We start from the raw sequence: 20,468 nt of genomic DNA on the forward strand, positions 1-20,468 counted from the left end.
TCTTTAGTTTTTGCTTAAAAGAAAAATAAAATGTAAGAAGGCCTACCTACTGAAAGTTGCTGAAAGTCTTAGTTAAACATTCTTGGAGACACTAATAGCTGTGCATAAACTACATAAAATCAAAATCTCTCCAGACCTTTGTGTGACGTCCACAAAAGGGTGGTCTTTTGGACAGTTAAAATGCAAGAAAAGAGAATGACGAAAGAGAGAAATTATGTCCCTGATGTAAGGACATCAGCATTAAGACTGGCTGTTCCCACTACTACCGTTAGCTGTAAAGAAGATTTTGTCGTCCACTTTCCTCCGTCCCGAACTGCCACATTGGAGAAACTGCAGGTACATTTTAAATTTACGGAAACTTAGAGTAAATTAGTAATTCAAATTTTGGTACATGTTCAAGGTATGGAGAGAGAATCTTCTTATGAGTCATAAGGTATGGAAATTAAACTCCTCTATCATGCCTGACTCACATCTCTATAATGTTTCAGAGTTTGAAACTTTTCTTATCCTATGTGCTACACACTCCAAGAACTGGTGCACCTGCTGTTTCCTCTGTTCCTAAAATTATAGAAGTCAGGGGTCTTCCTGGTTGTACAACAAGGAGAGAACAACTGGACTATTTTTGTCAATTAGAAGGATGTCTTGGTCTAAGAGACTGTGGAATCTGAGCAGCATGAAACTGGCATGAGTAATTTCACGGTGATTGCAACATCTCTCGTGTGACTGATATAGTGTTGCTCAGTCTGGAGTTATCAGCCTCAGAAGGTATTTGCCTGGATGCACACTAATGACCATGCCAAATGGCATCTGAGATCTGCCAGTTTGGCTAAGGAGAAAGGGCTTTGGGTTCCAATTGCTGCAAAACATATGGCAAGAGAAGCTGAAGGAGATCCAGAAAGTAGGAGAGAACAGAAAGAAATGAAAGCATTTTGGAATCACTATAGGTACCACAAGAACTTCTTTCTGCGATACCACTACAACTGAAATTTGTCTTATAAGATGCTTTAAAAGATAGGAATGACATGCTAAAATGGAGGCTCTTTCAGTAAAGACTAGGAATGCTGAAAGTTATATATATTGAGTTCCTTTATTCCATACCAGCCATGAAATTGAGGTGCTGTCACCTGAATCAGTACTTGTGAAGCAACAGAGCAATTAGAAGTGTTGGACCACAACACTTCTCAGTTGGTAGGGGGACAGGTAAGGAGTAAGTTGCTCTGCTGCTTGTGAAATAAGAGCCTGGCATGGATGAAGAATAAGCTGCTGTCACTTGTAGCCCATTCTGAACAGCGCACTTAGAAAACATGGAGAGTACACAGCTGAGCTAACAGGACTCTGGTGAATTCACTGAAGATCCTTTGCATGCAGCAGCCAGCAGACAATTATTCCAGTTTTTGTTTTGTAGGAACCTGAGGGCACCAACCACTTTGAAGTGCTGGAGGCAACAGCATTAAAGGTACCCCAGAGACTGCATTCCAACTGATTAAAATCTTGTTTCTGACGAGCTACCAGGTTTATGTTTCAGTTCTCGAATCATCATTTTCCAATAGAAATACTGCATTTTACATGCTTGACCAAAGTATCCTAGCAGTTCTGTGAGAGACTGGATCCTCTCACTTAGGTAGAGCTCTATTAACTGAATGGGCTACAGATACACTTAAAGGAACATGTCCCCATGGAAGATTAGCATTACTGACGTTATCAAAATCATTAGAAAGAAACAGGAGTAAAGGATAAAAAAGGTGCCACATTACATTGAAGCACTGTCAAACATTATTACTGGTGTTTATTGGAACTCGCTCCTGGCTTGCTATAGCTAAGCTAATTGAAAATGATTTCAAATAAAAATGCTTTTGCTGTTTTGTGTTATGCATTTATCTGTCAAATAGTTAAAATACTATTTGTTGGTTTTCTAATATGTCCTTCATCTCAGCAGGGGATAGAGAGTTGAAAAGCACTGGAAAATACCTTTCCATTCATGTTTCGATCTATTGAGACAACCTGCTCCTCTGCTGACGTAAACTGGAAGAAATGGCATGAGTGTTTTCCGTTGAATTCTCTGGAAAACCTATGCCACACAGGCAGCTGCAGGCCACCAAGGCTGGGCAGAGTGGAGTTTATAGAGTTTTGCTGGTTGGGTGGGGAATTATTGATAAATGTGTTCCAGTTACCTACGCCATGGGTTTTCCCTTGTCATTACCTGGGTGCAGGGTACTTCAGGATATAAATCATAGAATTGTAGGCTACCAGGTAGGAAGGAACATTAAAGATCACCTGGTCGGACCTTTCTAGGCAAAGCATGACCTAGACTAGATGTCCCAGCACCCTGTCCACCTAAAAGCGTCTATTGCTGATGGCCAGCACTTCCAATGGCTGATTGATCTCATTGTGAAGAATATTCCTTGTGTCCAGTCAGTATCTCCCAAGGAGTAACCTGTGCCCATTACTCATCTTTTTCCACGTGCCTCCTTGTAAAAAGTGGAGTCGTCTTCTTTGTAACCACCATTAACATAATTCTCCACTTGACAACGTGCATGAAGGTTACTTAGTCCCCTCCTGCATGCGTTTTTTCTCAACGGCATGCAAATTCCGTAATTCAGAACGTTTCTGGAACATTTTTTTAATTATTGGGCAGGATCTCAAATATATGTTGTTTTTTTTTTTTTTTTAAAGAAATAATTACAATTCATCCACGTAAAATAACCGATAAGAATTTAGTAATTTTGTCTTCAGAATATGCCATCACAGCGCTAAGAGGGCAAACCGCAAATCAGTCTTTCCCAGGTTAGTGCTATACCTCGGCATCTTCGTTGTGCGGTATTTGGCCAACACAGACCACCAAGGCACGCTATGAAGGGCCGAGAAAGCCAGAAGGCCCTGCACAGCAAACAAGCTTCATGCTCGACACGGTTTCACGGCTCGACGCCTCTGTGGCGGTGATCCCTGCGGCCACCGAGAGTACAGGCAGGGTTTGCAGCCAGCGAGGGCCAACAGCTCAGCCCCACGCTGAGCTAGGACGGCGGTACGGCTGCCCACCCCCGACAGGAGCGGAACCAGCAGCGGGCTGCGGTAGCCCAGCCTTCCCTCGTCCCTCCGGACTCTCGCGATGTTGCTACGGGCCCTGCGAGAGTCGGCAGCAGGCGCCGCCGGTTGCTAAGGGCCGCCGCCCGGGGAGACGCGCGGCCGCTGGGAGAGGGAGGGCAGCCGCCGCCGCCGCCGCCACCGCCGCCACCGCCACCGCCGCCACAAGGTGATTCCCTCCAGCCCGGGCGCTCGGGATGGGGCGGGGACGGAGAGGCGGCGGAGCCGTGCACAGTGACGCTCCTTTCCGCAACCCGCGAGGCTCAGTTGGGCCCCCGGAGCTTGGGGCTGGGCGAAACTGGGCCTGCGGGGCTCTGGGGCCGGATCTAGATCGGAGCGGGCCGGGCGGGGCGCCCCTCAGAGAGCTCTTTGCAGCAGCCGCGGTGCTAGTCCGGCGCTTGGGGCTGAGCGCGTTCAAGATGCCGTGGCGTAGCTCCGCTGTGCTTTTAGAGGTAGCGTTGAGAGAAGGACCTGGTCAGGCTTAGCTTGTCGTAATACTTAAAAAGACAAGCTGCTCTCGTATGTGAGTTGTTAGAAATCTGGTTGCTGCCAAAAACTGATGCGCAGTTGAATGATGATACAAATCAAGAGGGGGTGAGAATTCTCACACTACTTTTATGTGTATTAACTGTGTTGTATGTTTGTTGCTAAAATTATCACTTTCTTTTGTTCAAAGTCCCGTTCAAGCAAAAGCTCGTGCAAAGATAAACGTTGCCCACAACCTGCTGCTTCTGAATCATCCCATGGGTTTTGGGGCAGGATTTTAAGATGTGGAACAGTGCTGGGAAAATGAATTTGAACTTGGAAAGACAGCACAAACTGGGCTTGGGGCAAGGGTTTTTAGGGAGAAAACAATGAATTTGAATTTTGCCTGGAAGCAGAATGGGGGATATGTCTGCAGAGAAAAAACGGCCAAAAAAACCCTGAACTCAAACCTTTACAAATTAATTTTAAGATAAATAAATGTGTTGGTGATTACAGAAGTCAAATAAGTCTTTTCAAAACAAACTGGAGGTGAAATGGCAGTATTCTCGTTATTTGTCTTTATGAACAATTTGAGTGGGTCTTTGCACTGATTGCCAGATAGTATCCAGATATAGTTGTGCTTTTAAAAATGCCTAGTTATACCAAAATACTAAGTGAAGTTTTTTGCAGGGGATTAGAATATTACCCAGTGCTAAGGTCAAAATAGAAGACTTATGAGACTGGTTTATATAGACCTAAAAATGCATTGACTTTGATTAAACATCTTGAGACTCTAAAAGAAAGAGGGCTACAAATCAAGGAGTTAAGATTATTACAAGGGATTTATGTGTGTTTTTTTTTTTTTTAATTTATTTTAATGTCATTTCTGGTAAGATGATTGAGTTAATGCTGAGCTGTGTTTGGTCAAAGTAAAATGTTCATCAACTGTGTTACTTCTCACACAGAAGTCAACTTTCATGAAGGGGTAATTCTTCCAGCTGGTGCTATATGGCCTTGATTGTTTTGTTAGTTAATAATGTTTAAGTCTGAAGAAGTGACTTATTATATTGTTTCTTTCAAGTGTGCATGTTGTTTATTCAAAGAGAGTCTTTGATTGACTTTTTAAAATAAAAGTCTCTAAATCAGCCTTCCTCAAATAGACTAGAAATATGTAAGTTGGAACTGCCCCTGAAAGTATTCTTTGGCATATAAAGAAGTTTAAGCCATGAATTTAGGTTAATTAATCCATGACAGAAGTGGATGTTTGGGTTTTTTTCCTTAGTTTTTTTTTTTTTGTGGTTTTTTTTTTTCAACCTTTGAAAATTAAGCTGATGGACAGTCTTCTGAACTTGGCAGATGTCTCCAGTTTCTCACTGCTGCTGCTTCTCCCAGTTTTTCCCAGTAGCTGTAGGGTTAAATTGACAGGACTCTTGCCGGGTCATTTTAATTGATTACTGCAGGGAAATTAAACAGTTCTCATTATTCCACCTGGCCCTTGCAAAAGCTGCCAGCACCTTCAGTCATGGGTTGCAGCTCTGAGGAGCAGGATCCGAAAGTCAGAACTGGGTAGTAACAATAGATGAGAAGCAGCTGAGAGACATGTAGAGGTTTCTAATTATCATTACATCTGTAAAAATCCCTTTTTTTTTAAATTATGGTGTAATCTTGTGACTGTTTGATAGGCAGGTCCTTAAACAACTACAAAAAGGAATAATCAGGTTTTTCTTAATGCAGTGTCTAATTTAAGAATGTTGTACTAAGATAGGTTTATGAAAACTGATTTGGTTATTTTGTTTCCAGTTAGTCTGAAGATAAGCTCTTATCAAATACTTTCTGTCTGTAATTGTGTCTTTTGATAATATCGCTTGTTATTTATAACAGGAAAAAAGTGTTTAAGGGTTTATGCTTTTCTTAGAATCTTGAGGGGAGGAACCTCTGAAAGCTTGTTATTCTTGTGTTTGCTTTATACAGATGTCTCGCTTTACAAGTGAAGATGAAGCTCAGTTACAGCCTATGCTTAGACAGTTGCTACAGAGTGTGAAGGAAAAAATTACTGGAGCCCCATCAGTAGAGTGTGCAGAAGAGATTCTCTTGCACTTGGAGGAAACAGATGAGAATTTTCACAAGTAAAACTATTTCTGCTATTTTTAATATTTTGAAGGGATGTGAAATGTGTTGAATTGTATTATTCCTGGGAAATGTTTACAATTTATATTGCAGTGTGAATGTGTATGCATTTTTATATACAGGCATTCGTGTCACTAACCAGCTCTCAAAAGATGCTAAATTAAAGAACGAAATTAATTTTGTCAGATTTCTTTTTTGTGGGTTTTGTTTTTCCTTTTTCACTCTTGGTAGTATATTTCTAATGCAATAGTAATTGATCAGCTGTTTGTGAGAGGAACTTGCAAAACTGCCTTACTTAGCCGACTCTGCATGTCCACATGTAATGTACTAAATGTACACGTGAACAAAAGCTAGGAGAAATCCTCACTTAAGGTTGTCAGGCAGTATTTTTGACATCTGCTAGACTTTTTTTTTTTTTTTTTAATTTTAATTTTTTTCCCCCTCCCAAAATAAGGTAAAACTTTCAGTAGGCTATTTCCACGTTTGGTGTGTCTGGCTTATATTACCAAACCCTTGCATATCTTACAGGTAGTTGGTCTTTAATTTATGTTTTGAATAAAGCAGAAATGTATCCCCATCACACTCCTGTTAAATCAGACATGCCAGTGTGACCTTACTTACATGCAGTCTAGATTTTTGGAGCCCACACTCCTCTTCCCTTTCCATGGTATTCTAACTGTTTATTTTTTTACACATGGGAGATTTTTAGGATGCATTTATGACAAGTCAAGAGAATATCAAGCTGGAAATACTTTGGAGACATTTTAGTGAAGACCACAGTTTTGTGAACTGATTCCTGAGAAAGCTGGTTCCCTGCCAGTTGTGTTTGTTGTGGGTTTGTTTTTTTGTTTGGTTAGTTTTTTTTTTTCCCCCCAAAAGTGGCACTATCTGTATTCTCTTAAATTTGTCTAGTTTTTAGAATTTCTTTTTCAATGAAAGAAGTTAGGTGAAAATAAGTGAAATAGAGCTTGTTTATCTAAAAATTCACTATAATTTTAAAGCTTTTGTGGTCTTGTATCTTCTGAAGATGCTAAATGCTTTAAAATGTATTTTAGCTCAGTTTTAATTTGTATTACGAATTGTATCAACTACCACTTTGTCACCTGATAAGACTGCCAACAAGCATCAGAGTAAAAAAGGTTGATTATAAACACATCAAGTTGAAAATTACATGTAATTTGGAAAGAAAAAAAATGAAACTGCAACAATTTAAAGGAGGATATATACAGTAAAAAAGTATGAACAACAACAAAAAAAGTGAAATTACTTCTGTCAGTGTTTCTTCTGAGGAGAATACCCAGAATGAGGAAGTAAAGCCCGCTACTGGTGGAAACAGTGCATATATAGCTTTCCACTTCAGAACAGCGAAACCATGGCATCCATTAATCTTTCTGGTATGGTAAAAACTTGGGTCATCCTAAGGATTCTTTGTTTTCATGAGAAAAGCTTTTAATTTTCATTTAATGGAAAACCGAGTGATGCTTTACATACAGAATGTGAGCATTACTTTCCACTGCTGGAATATCTTTCTGGAGGTATTCTAGTCTTGTTTATGACCCATGGCAGTATAGCCTGGTGTTTGTGGAAGGTCAGAGAGATCATGTGGTGGTTTATTACTAAGACCATTAAGAAACTTTCTCTTTGACCCTTAGCCCATCCATCTGGACTGCAAATGCCTTTATTAGTCGTGTGTGCCTTAGGATTGTCCTGTATGCTAGTTCAGCGCAGTATTTTGATGAGCACTTGTTTTGCTTCATGGTTATTTTGCCTCAGAAATTTTATCAGATTCTGATGTTCCCACTATGATGTAGAAAAGACAGAAGCATGAGATCCTCAGAAAGCTAATAAAAAGGAAAATTGAATAAAATCAAAAATTTATGTGCAGTGATAGAAATCAGGATTTTTAACTATATAAGTAGCATATTTTCTGTTGTATTTTTTCATTAAATTAAAAGTCCTACAGCTAGTTTGTAAACCCTATTTGATTCTACATGTGAAGAATTAGTTCTGTAATTGCTGAAACACTTACTTGTTATGAAACATTTTTAGGGTGGAAGAATGATGCAGAAGATCAAGGCTACAACATCAAGGAGACACAAACTTAGGGACATGAATAGTGATGTGATTGCTATGTATTTCAGGGTGAAGCAGTCACTGCAAAAAATGTTGCCCTGAAAATGTTACTGTCATAAAACAAATGGGAGAAAGTTTTATGAAAGCTTTCGTTCGGTGGAGAGTCATGCAATTTCATTATTGCAGAAGTAAAAAGACAGCCTTGAAGACAAATGAAATTAAATGTTTGCATCTTTCTTGTGGTGTATTTCTGTTACTCTCATTGAGAATAAAAAGTGATGTAGGAATGGAAATAAGGGGGAGATAGAACTGTTATAGCTGATGGAACTTGAGGTGGGCAATGCAATGAGGGAGTTACGTATCTTGATACAAGACAATATTCGATGCTTATTTTTTTATATACATCTTGAATGTAGTCTGTTTATGTGTATACAAACAAGAAAGGCAAAAGCTGCTGCCTGTTTTAACAGTTGTTTTTACTTATATTTGCATTTTACAGCTTTGGACTCTGTACCTACATGGTGAACTGACTTTTTTATTTGAATTTTTCTTATTCTGTGTTTAGCCAAATTAACACAAAGTAGTTGCACATCTGCGTTTGATGTAATAAAAATGCAGCGATGCATAGAAAATACAATGATGCATCTACTGTTTATGTATGTTTACTTTTTTGTGTGTTTCTGTTTGTCTTGTCCTTTGCACAAATTGAAAGACTAACAAAAAAAAGTTTACACATTATGAGCAATATTTTTTAGCAATTTCTGTAGCTAATAAAGGGAACCCAGTGATAGGCTCTCTTTTGAAACCTGTCTGCTTATCCTTTTGTTTAAATTAGTTTCTGTTATTATTTGGTAAGAGAGTCAAGTGCCAATTTCTTTATGTTTGAGACGTACATGTAATCACAGAGAGTTAGAGTGTGATCTTCTGCATATTGTCAGGACATACTGACTTTTATAAAACTTTCAGAAAACCTTCTATCATGCTTGTATGCCTGAATTTGTAAATTGTGTTTTCTGTGTTACCTTTCATATACAATGGCATAAATAGTAATGCCAGATGGATATACTGTAAGACAGTGTTGTATTCAGGATGCCCCAAGTAAGATTCTTGTGGAATTTTAAATTTGAGAATTTTTGATACTCTCTGATTTTTGTCTACAAAACCTTAACCTTTTGTCTCAGTAGAATTTTTCATTTAAAAGAAGTGCAAAAGGAAATTAGGAACTGTTTCATATTGTAGATTTAAATTGCGTTATTAGGGAGAAATTCTTCTGTGAAGGTGGTGAGACACTGGAAGAGGTAGCCCAGAGAAGCTGTGGCTGCCCCATCCCTGGCAGTGTTCAAGACCAGGTTGGATGGGGCTTTGGGAAACCTGATCTATTGGATCATGGCAGGGAGCTTGGAACTAGATGTTCTCCAAGGTCCATTCCAATCCAAACTATTGTATAGTTGTTTCTGATAATAACCATATTGAAGAAAATCAAACTCTATTGTGTTTTTTTACACCGATAAAGTCATAAAACCTCACCTTAAAGTAACAGGTCTGCTGGGATAGAAGATAGCACATGTAATGTTGAAAATGTTTGATGGTGAGCTTAGGAAATCTGTTACATTTTATTATTGTATATTTGTTGCAGCTATGAGTTTGTGAAATACCTTAGGAAATGTATAAATAGCACTGTGGGATCTGTGATTGAAGAAGAAACAGAAAAATGTATTTCTGCTCAAAGTCAGGGTGAAGTATCTGGTTATGACACGCTTGTCCAACATATTACTAAGAAGACCCGTGAATCAAAAGAGTGAGTATATACATGTAATTCACTTTTTTTTAGTTCTTGGCCTTTTTCTTCCATTTTCTTTGCCAGAACTTGTTTTGAAAAAATAAATTCTGAAGCAGTGGGTAACAAAAGTGATTCTTTGCTTTCAAAACCCAGTGCTAAGCAGTTCAGATATTCCCACCCTACACTGCAATTTGTCATGCTTCATCTCGCTCTGGAATTGAGATTATGAGCTATGACCTAAACTTGTTGAATTTATTATGAGCCAAAGATGCTTCTTCAGTGCTGTCCATGTAATGTAGAACTGGTATGCAGACCAACTGTCTATAATTAGCCAAGATTTTTGGACTCAGGCTGTCAGATGGCCAGAAATAAGTAGGTGTGCAAAACAGCATATTACCACAGGGGTCTGTAGTCCAGATTAATTCCCTTTGAACAATGTATTTAGTAAAGAAGCCATAAATAGAAAAAAAGCTCCGTGAGTACCAATTAAATTTTTTCTCAGTCGTCTCTTCCCTACTAACTTTATTCACATTACCATGGATATTAAAATAACTGTTCCTTGGAATACAGAGGCTGGTAGCAGTCTTACTGAATTTTCATGCTTTGTATTTTAAATTTGCATAGGCAGATAGTTGCTGTGAAACTTTAAAGCAGTGATCTGTAGTGCTTATGAGATGGATTTTAGTGTATACAGCTGTTATTTCTAGGAAATATGTAAAACCTCAAAAATATAGTAGTCTTAAACATTTAAGGTGCGTACATATTTTGTTGCTTATTTTGGATGTGCATTTGCTTTTCATTCATTTCTGTAAATTTGCTGAGTTTGGGTCTAACATTATGGCATATTCAGTTATTCATGATTTAGAGATTTTTTTTTTTAATTGGGGATCCTTATGCTCTTTAATATTAAAAAAATTTTTACTTTGAAGATACAGAGAAATGATGCATGCCCTGAAGAATGTCATGATAGTTGTGGTAGAATCTTTGATTAACAAGTTTGAAGAAGATCGGATGCATAATAAGGAGCTGGATAGTAAAACAAAGAAGGAACGTCGGAGTGGCCATTACACAGACAACTGTTCCGACAGTGACTCCTCGTTCAACCAAGTACAATGTGTTTTCTCTCTCTTTGTTACGAAATAAGCATGATACTGCAAAACTGTTCAGTTTGTCAGTGGAGACTGAGAGCAGCTGTAGAAAAACATTCATCCTCTTTATCTTTGATATATCCCGAGACTGATTAATTACCTTTCTCTCACACTGAAGTACTAAGCGTATGCTAGCTATCTAACCTTTAGATAGCATATGCTAGATGAGATTAATATGATGGCCATATGCTCTAAAGTACCTATGCAAGTACTGCAGATAAAAAGATAAAATAATGGTAAAAGCAATACATCATATAAATTTTTGTGATTTTACTTCTGCAATTCATTTCCAGAGTACTGCGCTATGCTATATTGCTTACTGAAAAAATTATTAAAAGGGATTTTACAAAGATACAGGAAACTTTAAAGCAAAGTATGTAACAGTAATTTTGTTGCTGTAAATTTAACTTTGGACAAATGGCAGAAGACATTTAGAATGTTGATTTTAATGTTAAATTAATATAAATGTTGAAGTCCTAATTATTAAAAGTAAATTAGATGCCAAAAAGAGGGATGTTTTTAATCTTCTGCTGTTTAGTTTAATGAAATATACTAATGATCATTCTATAATACATATTGCAGAGTTATACGTTCTTGAGTCAAGAACAATTGCAGCTGCTTGTAGAAAGGCTTGACCCTATTCAGCCTATGGAAGTAAGTTTAAAAGCAGAAATAAAATGTTAATGATTAATATTTATGGCATATTGGAAAACAGACTGTGTACGTAAGAGTTCGTATGTACCTAAGTGGAATCTGTGTTGGTTTGTATCTCTGGGCTTCAGTGCAGCAGCAACTGCTCTGCAGTGCAGTATTTCATTGTTCATAACCATGTGCTTCAAAAACTAGTGTTGTAGCAAGTATCTGTTTTGTTTTGTTGTGAGTTTATGTGCCTATAGATGGGCATTTATAGTTTGGAAAAGGTTGCTCTGTCTGAGATGAAGTTATTGAAGCTTATTTTTCTGTATATGTGTCCGTTGTCCTTGGTAACTTTCATGTTGTCCTTTGTGTTACCTTGTGCTGGTTTGCTAACAGGCTACTGCCAGAGGGAATATATAAAGTCCAAGTTAGGTTTGCCTTCCTGTCAGTGGCAGTACTAATTTGGGTCTCTAACCGTCAATCGGTACCAGCTGCTGATATTTTTGAAGCTTTTAGAAGCATCATTTTGAGAATGCTGTCTCATTAACATTTGGGATTGCCTGCCAGCTGGAAAATGCATGGTAGGTTGGGATTGGTATAAACATTGTGATCAAGTGAGAAAACCATGTAGAAAGTCTGATGCTATTTAATGTTGTTAAAATTTCCAGTTTGTTTCAGTAATATGAAATGAATTACTAGAGATTACAGTTATCTACAAACAGGAAAAAAAAATATTTTAAATTATTTAGATTATAATGCTGATGAAATTCAGCAGTAAAACAGTGTCTAATAACTCTGTTTCCAATTTATTGACATTTTGGAGAGCTGCTGGGCACATTTTTACTATTTAGTGATAGTTTCTTATATGCCCTGATACAAACATATCTGAGTACAAGCAGAAAGTAGAACATAATCTTTGCACCCAGCATTGAAAACTTACATGAAATAGTTTTGTTACTTCTTCAAATATGTGCTTTTTTTTTTTTTTTAACCTTATCTCAGTGATATAATGGTTTGCCTAAATTGCCATAAAAATATAGCAGAAGGTAACTATTCTGGAATTCCTTATCTGTTGTACAGCTGGGTCCTGTTCCTTCCTTCCTCCAAATGATATTGTAAATTAAACATTTGAGAGGTTGTTGTGAATGGATTTGTGGTGTTTTTCTTTCTGACAACTTCAGGTTCGCCAAGAAGCATTGCAGACACTGTGCTTTGCCCCTCCCTCTGATATACTGAACTCTGAGACTTGGCCAAATCTGCGTAAGCATCTGACGATGTCTCTATCAGATCCTGATGCCGCATTCAGTGTAAGCTAATGTTCTGTATTTAGTTATCAGATGTGTAGCCATAGTAAAGAGTACTGAAGTCACAAACTCTTTTTGAAGTAAAAGACCTGTATGATCTCTGTAGGTCTTAATTTAAAGGATTACAACAGGATTTCAATATTTCAGATTTCAGAATATTTAGAGACTGGAGTACTCTTGTATCTTTTAATGGGAATGAAGAGGTTTGAATATCTTTTAGAAGGCATGTAAAAATAAAAGTTGACAAAATTCTTCTGTAAAACATGTCGTGTTAATATTTCCTATTTAAGTCGGGTATGTACTCCGTGGTGAAAATGATGGTAATATTACACAGGCCCTGATAAGGAAAAAACATAGCAGCTACTTAAACTGCTTTTAGATTATTTATTATACCAATTAAGTCTTTTTTTTTTTTGATTTCTTTGAATTTTAAAGTGATTACCAAGTTAATAGGAAAGTTGCTTCAGCTGCTGTCATGTAGTTGTCTGTCATCATAGAAAGTATACAGTTTCTTTTAAAACAGTGCTAGTTACAGGTCACTGGTATGTTTAATAACATAAAAGCATTAATGCTAATGGAAAAGTACAGCAGTATACCCTGATCTAGTTGTTTGTATTGCAGAGAGACTTTGGTGCTGTCAGTTAAAGTATGTGAATAAAATCTCCTTTAGACTGGAGGTTTCTGTTGTCCGAAACGATGTATTTTTATGAACTATACTTAACATCTGTGGATATCAGAGCAATATATGTTAAGAATAATGCCACTACATGTCGATTATTGTGCAATAATAATACACAGTTGCATGACTATTTAATACATTGCTTGCTTTTTCTCCCTTAGGAGAAAATTCTTAGGTTCTATGCTAAAGCCTTTTCTTCTTCTCCATTTAATATGACAAGAGATGTATATACAAGTTTAGGTATGTACATTTAATTATATTTAAGACTTCATGATTCATGTGCAGTATAGTCTGTATTGACACTAGTTTCATGGAGGGTTTTTTTTGTTTGTTTCTCTTGTTTTTTAGCAAAACACTTGGAGTTGTATTTTCTTTCTGGAGAATATTCTTTCCGTATTTCAGTTGGTCTGGATGTATCTAACCCAGATATAGATCGTTTACTTAAAAAGGTATAAATAAACGCTCTGTACCTTTTTATCATTACTAAAACATCATGCATTATTTCTTTTTAAATTTTAATAATTGTGTTTCAGGTCCGCCTTTTAAATGAGTACCAAAAGGAAGCTCCTTCTTCCTGGATTCGGCATCCAGAAAAGTATGTTACCTGCAAAAATCTGTCGCTGTTTCCTAATTTAATGACTTCTGACATATAATTAGATGCATGTAATTGCTTAGCAAAGGGTTAATTACAAGATACATAATGACTGGTCAGTGGCGTAATAGGAAAGTTGTATAGGAGTAGTCATGGGTCATATTAAACTGCTTATTTAGCTTTTGAAGTGTTCCAAGTGTTTTTTAACAAAAATAATATGGATTTTTTAAGAAGTGACAAGTGTAGTACTTGGTACTTACAAAACATGAAATGATTTAGGAGAATGCATGATTATGTTAATATTAGTTTTATTCATTATAATACAAAGAATGAATATTCTTACAAGATCAAGTTAAAGATGATGTTGATATTTATGATTTATCTGAACTGCAAGGTTTTACAAGAATTTTTTTCCCTGGGTATTACTGGTAGAAGGATTTATATAATTCTTGATTTCTGCTCATTTTTTCCTATTTGTGTCATAAGGTACATGGAAGAAGTAGTGGATACTACCTTCTCACTTTTATCAGTAAACCACGAGCCTAATCATCCTGCCTCTCCAGATTTTTTGAGTCCAGTCTACTTCTTGGCCTTGCTAGATATCAAAGCAGTATGGTTTAAAAAGTGGACGGTAAGCAAAAAATCTCCAACCCAGCAACCCATGACTTGTTCAGGTCTGACATGTGTTTTGAAAAGTTTGATTTATGACTGTTATTATCACAGACCCATTGTGTCCTGATAACAACCTATAATGAACACTAATTAAGGAAGTCTGGGGGTTTTTTTAGGTATTTGTGCCCTTTGCACTTTAACGCTACTGTCTCCCTCCATTTCTATTCAGTTAATAGTTTTCATAAGATTTCTGAGAATTTGCTGCGCTTAGTGACTTCAGTCCCTTTTGTCATGATCAACTGACAGCCATCAAAAGATACAAGTATTTTTCTGGAAGAAATGATGAGCATGAAAGTACAGTTACATATATGATACACCCCACACAACTTGCTAAACTCCAGAGGATATTAGAGCTTTTTCCAGCCTACCATGTGTAAAATTATAGTTTAGGATTTACATGGCTATGCGGAAGCATGTAATTTAACATTTCAATGTGGTTATTGTTTACTGCGTGTTCTGCTACATATTTTTCTAATGACATTTTTTTTGTCATCCTAAATGTACTGCATGCAAAAGACTCAGTTGAGTATAATTTGGCTTACACAATCTGAAGTTCAATACATTGAATATGTACTGTGCACAGGATCCCTAAGAGAATAGAATTGGAGATAATTTTACTTTTTAATTAAAAAATAAAACTTAGGTATTTGAAGTTGACATCAGGTTGTCTTTGTCATTTTAGCATGCATATTACAGCAGAGCAGTGGTACTTAGGCTTTTGGAAAAGAAATACAAATCTTTGGTAAGTATTTCCCAAGGTAAATTTATCTGGAACTTTATCTGGAACTTCCTGCTCTGCACATTGTGGTTTGAACATGTGTTTTCCTTTTTTCTGTATTGTCAGAGCTATTCCATGTTGTTTAGCTAGATAAGCCTTCTGGATTTTCAAAATTTATTTTTAAATTCTTTTTGGTTAAATTACTTACTGTTAAATGCAAAGAAGGGTATGTGACCAGCTCTGAGTAAGAGGAAGTTTGAATGTTTTATAGCAGGTGTTTAATTAGGATTATTATTTCTTAAATCCTGATGTTACATTCATAGTTAGAATTATTTCTGACAATGTATAAAATAGCAAACGGTGCATGAAAAAACATCATGAAACCTCTATTCTGAATTTGGGTTTTTTGATGGAAGTCAATTAAAAAAACACCATTGTGTTCTTAAAATTGTGATACAAAGCATTAAGGATTCAAAGATAAATCAAACTGAGAAAACATCTTTAGTAATGGAGGTGTTAATCCTGTCACATATTCTGTATGGGCATATCTCTTCAATGGGATAGAACTGTCATTTGTGTCAGTAAGACCAATACAGATGTGAGCTCAATTCATATAGACAGGACTTTGGCTATGTTTTGTAAAGTCTTGTAGTACAGATGAAATATAGTGTAAGATGTATGTGGCTGATAAAACTTTAAGGCGGGAGACAAGGATATAGACAGCTATAATAGCTGTTTGTCTTTATCTGTATGCATAGAGCAGAGCATAGAATAAAGTGTGTTCCATGCAACAAAAAGTTTATAATAGGAAGTCCGTGAGCAGGGTAGTTTAATTTACAAGCATAGAGTAAACCTCCAATTATTTCTTTTTATTATGTATGTCTGTATATTTTATTTAGACTTGTGAGTAAATCTTAGAAGCTCCAAACTGTAATAAATCAAAAATGTACTTTTTTTTCTTGGTATATCTATGATTCTTTTCTAAATCCATGCTGATAATTTTTACACTTTTATAATGCATTGATTAGATGACAATGCTATGATAATTTATAACACTCCTGTAAAGAACACTAATAGCACTGAGAGCACCCAACAGCTAAACCTACATTTTAGTAAGTGTGTTCAAGGCAAAGTTTTTCATATGTTGACAATAAAAATGTTCCACAGTAACAGCAATATGGCAATCACAGATAGCCGTCAACTTCGCAAAATACTTTCATTATTTTCTGTACTCTTTTTTCATAGACTGTCTTAATGCTTATAGAGCTGGGAGTGTGATAATGTAATAATAATTGTAATGTGTTTTAATCCTGTAAAAGTTTGCCTGCTGTTGGTTAACTCATCCAAAGCACTGAAACATGAGGTATTTGCTGTGAAGTGGCTGTTCAGGTTCGTGTGCTAAAGGGCAGTACTTGGATACAAGAGAGGATGATGTTGTTAAATATCAGGTATTTTATTATTTTGTGCTTCACAGATTAATGCGGCTGTCCAGCAATGTCTTGATTATTTTGAATCTTGCAAGGCACGAGTTAATAAAAATTCCAGTGTGAATGACTTCTCCCATCAGTATTGTAGTGAGTATCTTTGCACGGCTTGCGTTGTATGCATGTATGTCCGCATTCTGTAGGTCTTTGAGTATGCTACCTCAAGAGGAAGACATTCTATCTGTTCGTTTTCTTCCCAAAATATTGTATGTGTGTCTTTTGAGAGAGGACTAATACCAGTGATTAAGTGATATCCAGTGATAGGACAAGGGGCAATGGGTGTAAACTGGAACATAGGAAGTTCCACGTTAACATCAGGAAGAACTTCTTTACTGTAAGAGTGACAGAGCACTGGAACAGGTTGCCCAGGGGGGTTGTGGAGTCTCCTACGCTGGAGATATTCAAGGCCCGCCTGGACAAGTTCCTGTGTGATGTACTGTAGGTTGCCCTGCTCTTGCAGGGGGGTTGGACTAGATGATCTTTTAGGTCCCTTCCAACCCTTGGGATTCTGTGATTCTGTGATTCTGTTACTTAAGCTGTCTGTCTTTATATGCAAAATGATCCATATTATGTTGCAGGTAATAGCTAGGTATTGTGAAGTAAACTAGTGAAGTAAACTAAAAGAATCAAGTTCTAATTTTTTTTTTTTTATTGCTAAAGGTGATCAGCAGAACTTTTCTTACACTGGACAAGAATTGCAGTATGTCTATTTTGTTCATTCACTGTGCCTTTTAGGAAGATTGTTGATCTATAAGCAAGGCCAAGATCTCTTTCCAGTACAACTGAAAAATAAAAAAGGTAAGGGCAGGGCTGAGGAAAATGGGAGCTGTTGGGAAACACTTTATCCATACTTGATATGCTTCTACTGCAACATTGTGGACATTATTGGACAATACTCTGTTCAATAATTCTGTGCCTGGAAACCTTTCTTTAAAGATGGTATGGGTAACTTTGAGCATCAGCACAGTTTCTTTGATGGATGTGGTTGAATAGATTGCTTTTTGTCCTTATGTTTAATATGTTAATTTCATGTTGAAGGAGTTGGATTAGTATGGGATTCAGTCTTTCTAGGTATGACTAATAACTTCTGTTGAATTATCAATATAATTGATTGGAAGAGAGACATATCCAGGGACCAGAACTGTTTTTCAGGTGTGTGAAAACCAGTATTTCAAGCTAATTGTGCATTGAAAATGATTGCTCTGAGCTTAACCTATTAATAAAATCAATGGTAGAGGAAAAGGTGGTACCTGTGGAACAGATGTGTTAATAAGGACAGAAGGTAAGAGATGGAAAAGCTGTTGGACACCCAGCAAAATCTGCGTTGTGCAGGGTTGGCCAATATAAGTGTGTGAGGATTGTAGTGTTCCATTACATTAATATCTCTATTAATTCAGTGTAGAATTCAAAACATTACTGTATACTAATTCTGAGACTTTTGAAGGTATTTTTTCCTTCTGGTTTGAGGATTAGGACTTAATAGATCCAACAGAGCAGTTGTGAGGAAGAAACATCTAATAGAAGGCTTTTGTCATTTCCCTGTACAAGACTATTCAAGCAATGATCCATTGGTGATGTTTTTTTTTTCTTTTCCTTTCCCCTACAAAAGTAACAATCTCAGTCTTTTTAAGTGGCCTTCTCAGCCTCGTAGATAGCAATGCTTTCCTCACAAATTGTCTGATTTATTAGCATAATTACATTAAACTTGGAGAAGTAGTTCCCAACCTACATTTAGCTACACGTTTTTGTTTCAGACCTGAGGAAGAGCTGTCTGACAGCTTATCTCTTTTCCAGTTGCTTCACTTAATCCAATAACAAGGTAGCGCTTTGTCCTACAGCTGTGTATATTCAGTATTCTCAAATGTTTGCGGCTGGTTTTTTGGGGTTTTTTTTTGGGTTTTTTTTTGTTTGTTTGTTTTTTTGTTTTTTAATGGAAGACTTAGTAAAATTGCAATTGGCTAAATTGGGAGCAAGATGTAGGCTTCTAAACTGATCATGAAATACTTTGGTAGAATCCCAGGGATGTGCATTTCCTTTACCAATTGTACATATGTTGATTTCTGCAATATAGCAAGAAATTGTTTACCATATATCTACAAAATCCATTTTATTTGTGAAATTAAAGTTGCACATTAATTGGCAGAGTACCTCTTTTTTTTTTTTTTTTTTCTTTAATAGATCGTGTATCCATAACTGATCTGTTGGTATTGTTTACTCAGCTTATTTATTACTCTCCAAGTTACCCGAAGACAGCTTTGGCAGGGCATACAGGTAAATGCTTGGGTTTTAAAATCTGCTAATTATAATGAGGCACCTGGTAACTTCTTGTGCAGTTTTTAATTTGGGTCTGTTATTTGTGAAGATTTTCCTTTTTCCTTTCTCCTGTACCTTTCTTTCTGCTCTCTGTGTGAAGTCAGTACTTAGCAAAATTATAATTCAGTAGCATGTATATAAGCCATATAGATATGTCTGCGTAAGCTAAAATGTAAATAAATACTTCTTGTGTTCACCAGACAATTATTCTCCAGCAAGTCTTGTTATGGAGATTCTGCAAGTTTTTTGTGATCAGACAGGATGTGCTGCTGAATGTTTATATGCAGATGCAGTGATAGATGCCCTGCTTCATCCTGTTCAAAGTGTACTGAGTGGCACAGAGGTTTGTAGAAATCTTACAAGTAATTTCTAAATCTGTAGAATATTACATTTTTCTGTATTTTCAATGTATAAGTTCCATGTAGTCAAATGGTAACTTCTGTAATATTTTCTGCATTTGCTGTTATAGTATGCCTTAAATAGCAAAGGCTGTCATTATGATTGGTCTGACAAACTTGGCTTTCTTGAAATCATGTAAATAGTAGCAAAAAATCTGCTGTGGTGAGACTGTTCCCTCAGGAAAATCATATCTTTTTTTTTTTTTATTTTTTTCCCTTCTGATGTCTTTTGGATATTTCTTGGGTGCTTATTTACTCTATCTGCTATTTAAAAGGCATCATACATTTATTTCTTTTTAATTCAGATGGCTGCTTGAAGCAAAGTATTCTTAATAATAGTATATGAAAAACGTGTAATTCTTCATGGAAAAATATTACTTTCTGAATTGGTAAAAGCAAGATTTTTTTGTTGTTGTTGTTGCCTTTTTCTAAAACATTTCTGTAAGAGTTATAAAAATGTTGGGAAACATTACCTCTAGGTGTTTAAAAGTCAAGTTACAGTTTTAGATTGTCCTATTATTTTTGTTTTGACTGAGATGATTTAATTGATCTAGGTAACTGTAAGTCTCAAGAAAAAGGCCTGACATGACTGTGGATGAGCCTGACCTGTCCCATGTAAACAGACTTTGAGAGAAATGAATGCTGAGAATTTCCCAATTTGCTTCCTGAGACTCATGCTTGCAAAGAGTCTGGATCCCCAACTTAAATACCTCAGCTGGGTTCTTGAAGCTGAATTTTGTCAGAATCCTTCTAATTATATTTTCAGAGCAGCTTGTTTGTTTTTCAGAAAAGATTCTTCATATTAATTCCTGAAAACATTTTTACCTATACAGAAGTATTCCAGTGCTGTTTCAAAAGTGTAAACAATGAATTTTCAAGTAAATATTTTAAAGTATATATTTACAAGTGGATGTAGGGATAGGACAAGGGAGAACGGCTTTAAACTGGAAGAGGGTAGATGTAGATTAGAGTTCTTTATTGTGAAAAAAATTCCTTAG

At 36.5% G+C, this 20,468-nt stretch overlaps 1 protein-coding gene across 4 annotated transcripts in view; it reads left to right on the forward strand.

Annotated features, from left to right (window-relative positions):
* Window positions 1-3,061: 3,061 nt before the first annotated feature.
* TBC1D32 (TBC1 domain family member 32) overlaps window positions 3,062-20,468 on the forward strand; it is an 84,167-nt gene continuing 66,760 nt past the window's right edge. Inside the window, exons 1-15 of one of the 4 annotated variants that reach the window (XM_065680980.1) lie at window positions 3,062-3,250; window positions 5,518-5,672; window positions 9,383-9,544; window positions 10,456-10,633; window positions 11,257-11,328; window positions 12,492-12,617; window positions 13,455-13,533; window positions 13,642-13,742; window positions 13,827-13,888; window positions 14,372-14,516; window positions 15,240-15,299; window positions 16,750-16,849; window positions 17,420-17,557; window positions 18,938-19,030; window positions 19,273-19,415. In XM_065680980.1, the coding sequence (XP_065537052.1) occupies window positions 5,518-5,672; window positions 9,383-9,544; window positions 10,456-10,633; window positions 11,257-11,328; window positions 12,492-12,617; window positions 13,455-13,533; window positions 13,642-13,742; window positions 13,827-13,888; window positions 14,372-14,516; window positions 15,240-15,299; window positions 16,750-16,849; window positions 17,420-17,557; window positions 18,938-19,030; window positions 19,273-19,415 (1,614 nt within the window). In that variant the 5' untranslated portion in view covers window positions 3,062-3,250. Of the gene's footprint in view, window positions 3,251-3,501; window positions 3,676-5,074; window positions 5,154-5,517; window positions 5,673-9,382; window positions 9,545-10,455; window positions 10,634-11,256; window positions 11,329-12,491; window positions 12,618-13,454; window positions 13,534-13,641; window positions 13,743-13,826; window positions 13,889-14,371; window positions 14,517-15,239; window positions 15,300-16,749; window positions 16,850-17,419; window positions 17,558-18,937; window positions 19,031-19,272; window positions 19,416-20,468 lie in introns of those variants that run through there. The other 3 variants (XM_065680983.1, XM_065680982.1, XM_065680981.1) reach the window with 3 other exon arrangements.

This window comes from Lathamus discolor, chromosome 5 (genome assembly GCF_037157495.1).
Source record: "Lathamus discolor isolate bLatDis1 chromosome 5, bLatDis1.hap1, whole genome shotgun sequence".
NCBI classification, from domain to species: Eukaryota; Metazoa; Chordata; class Aves; order Psittaciformes; family Psittacidae; genus Lathamus; species Lathamus discolor.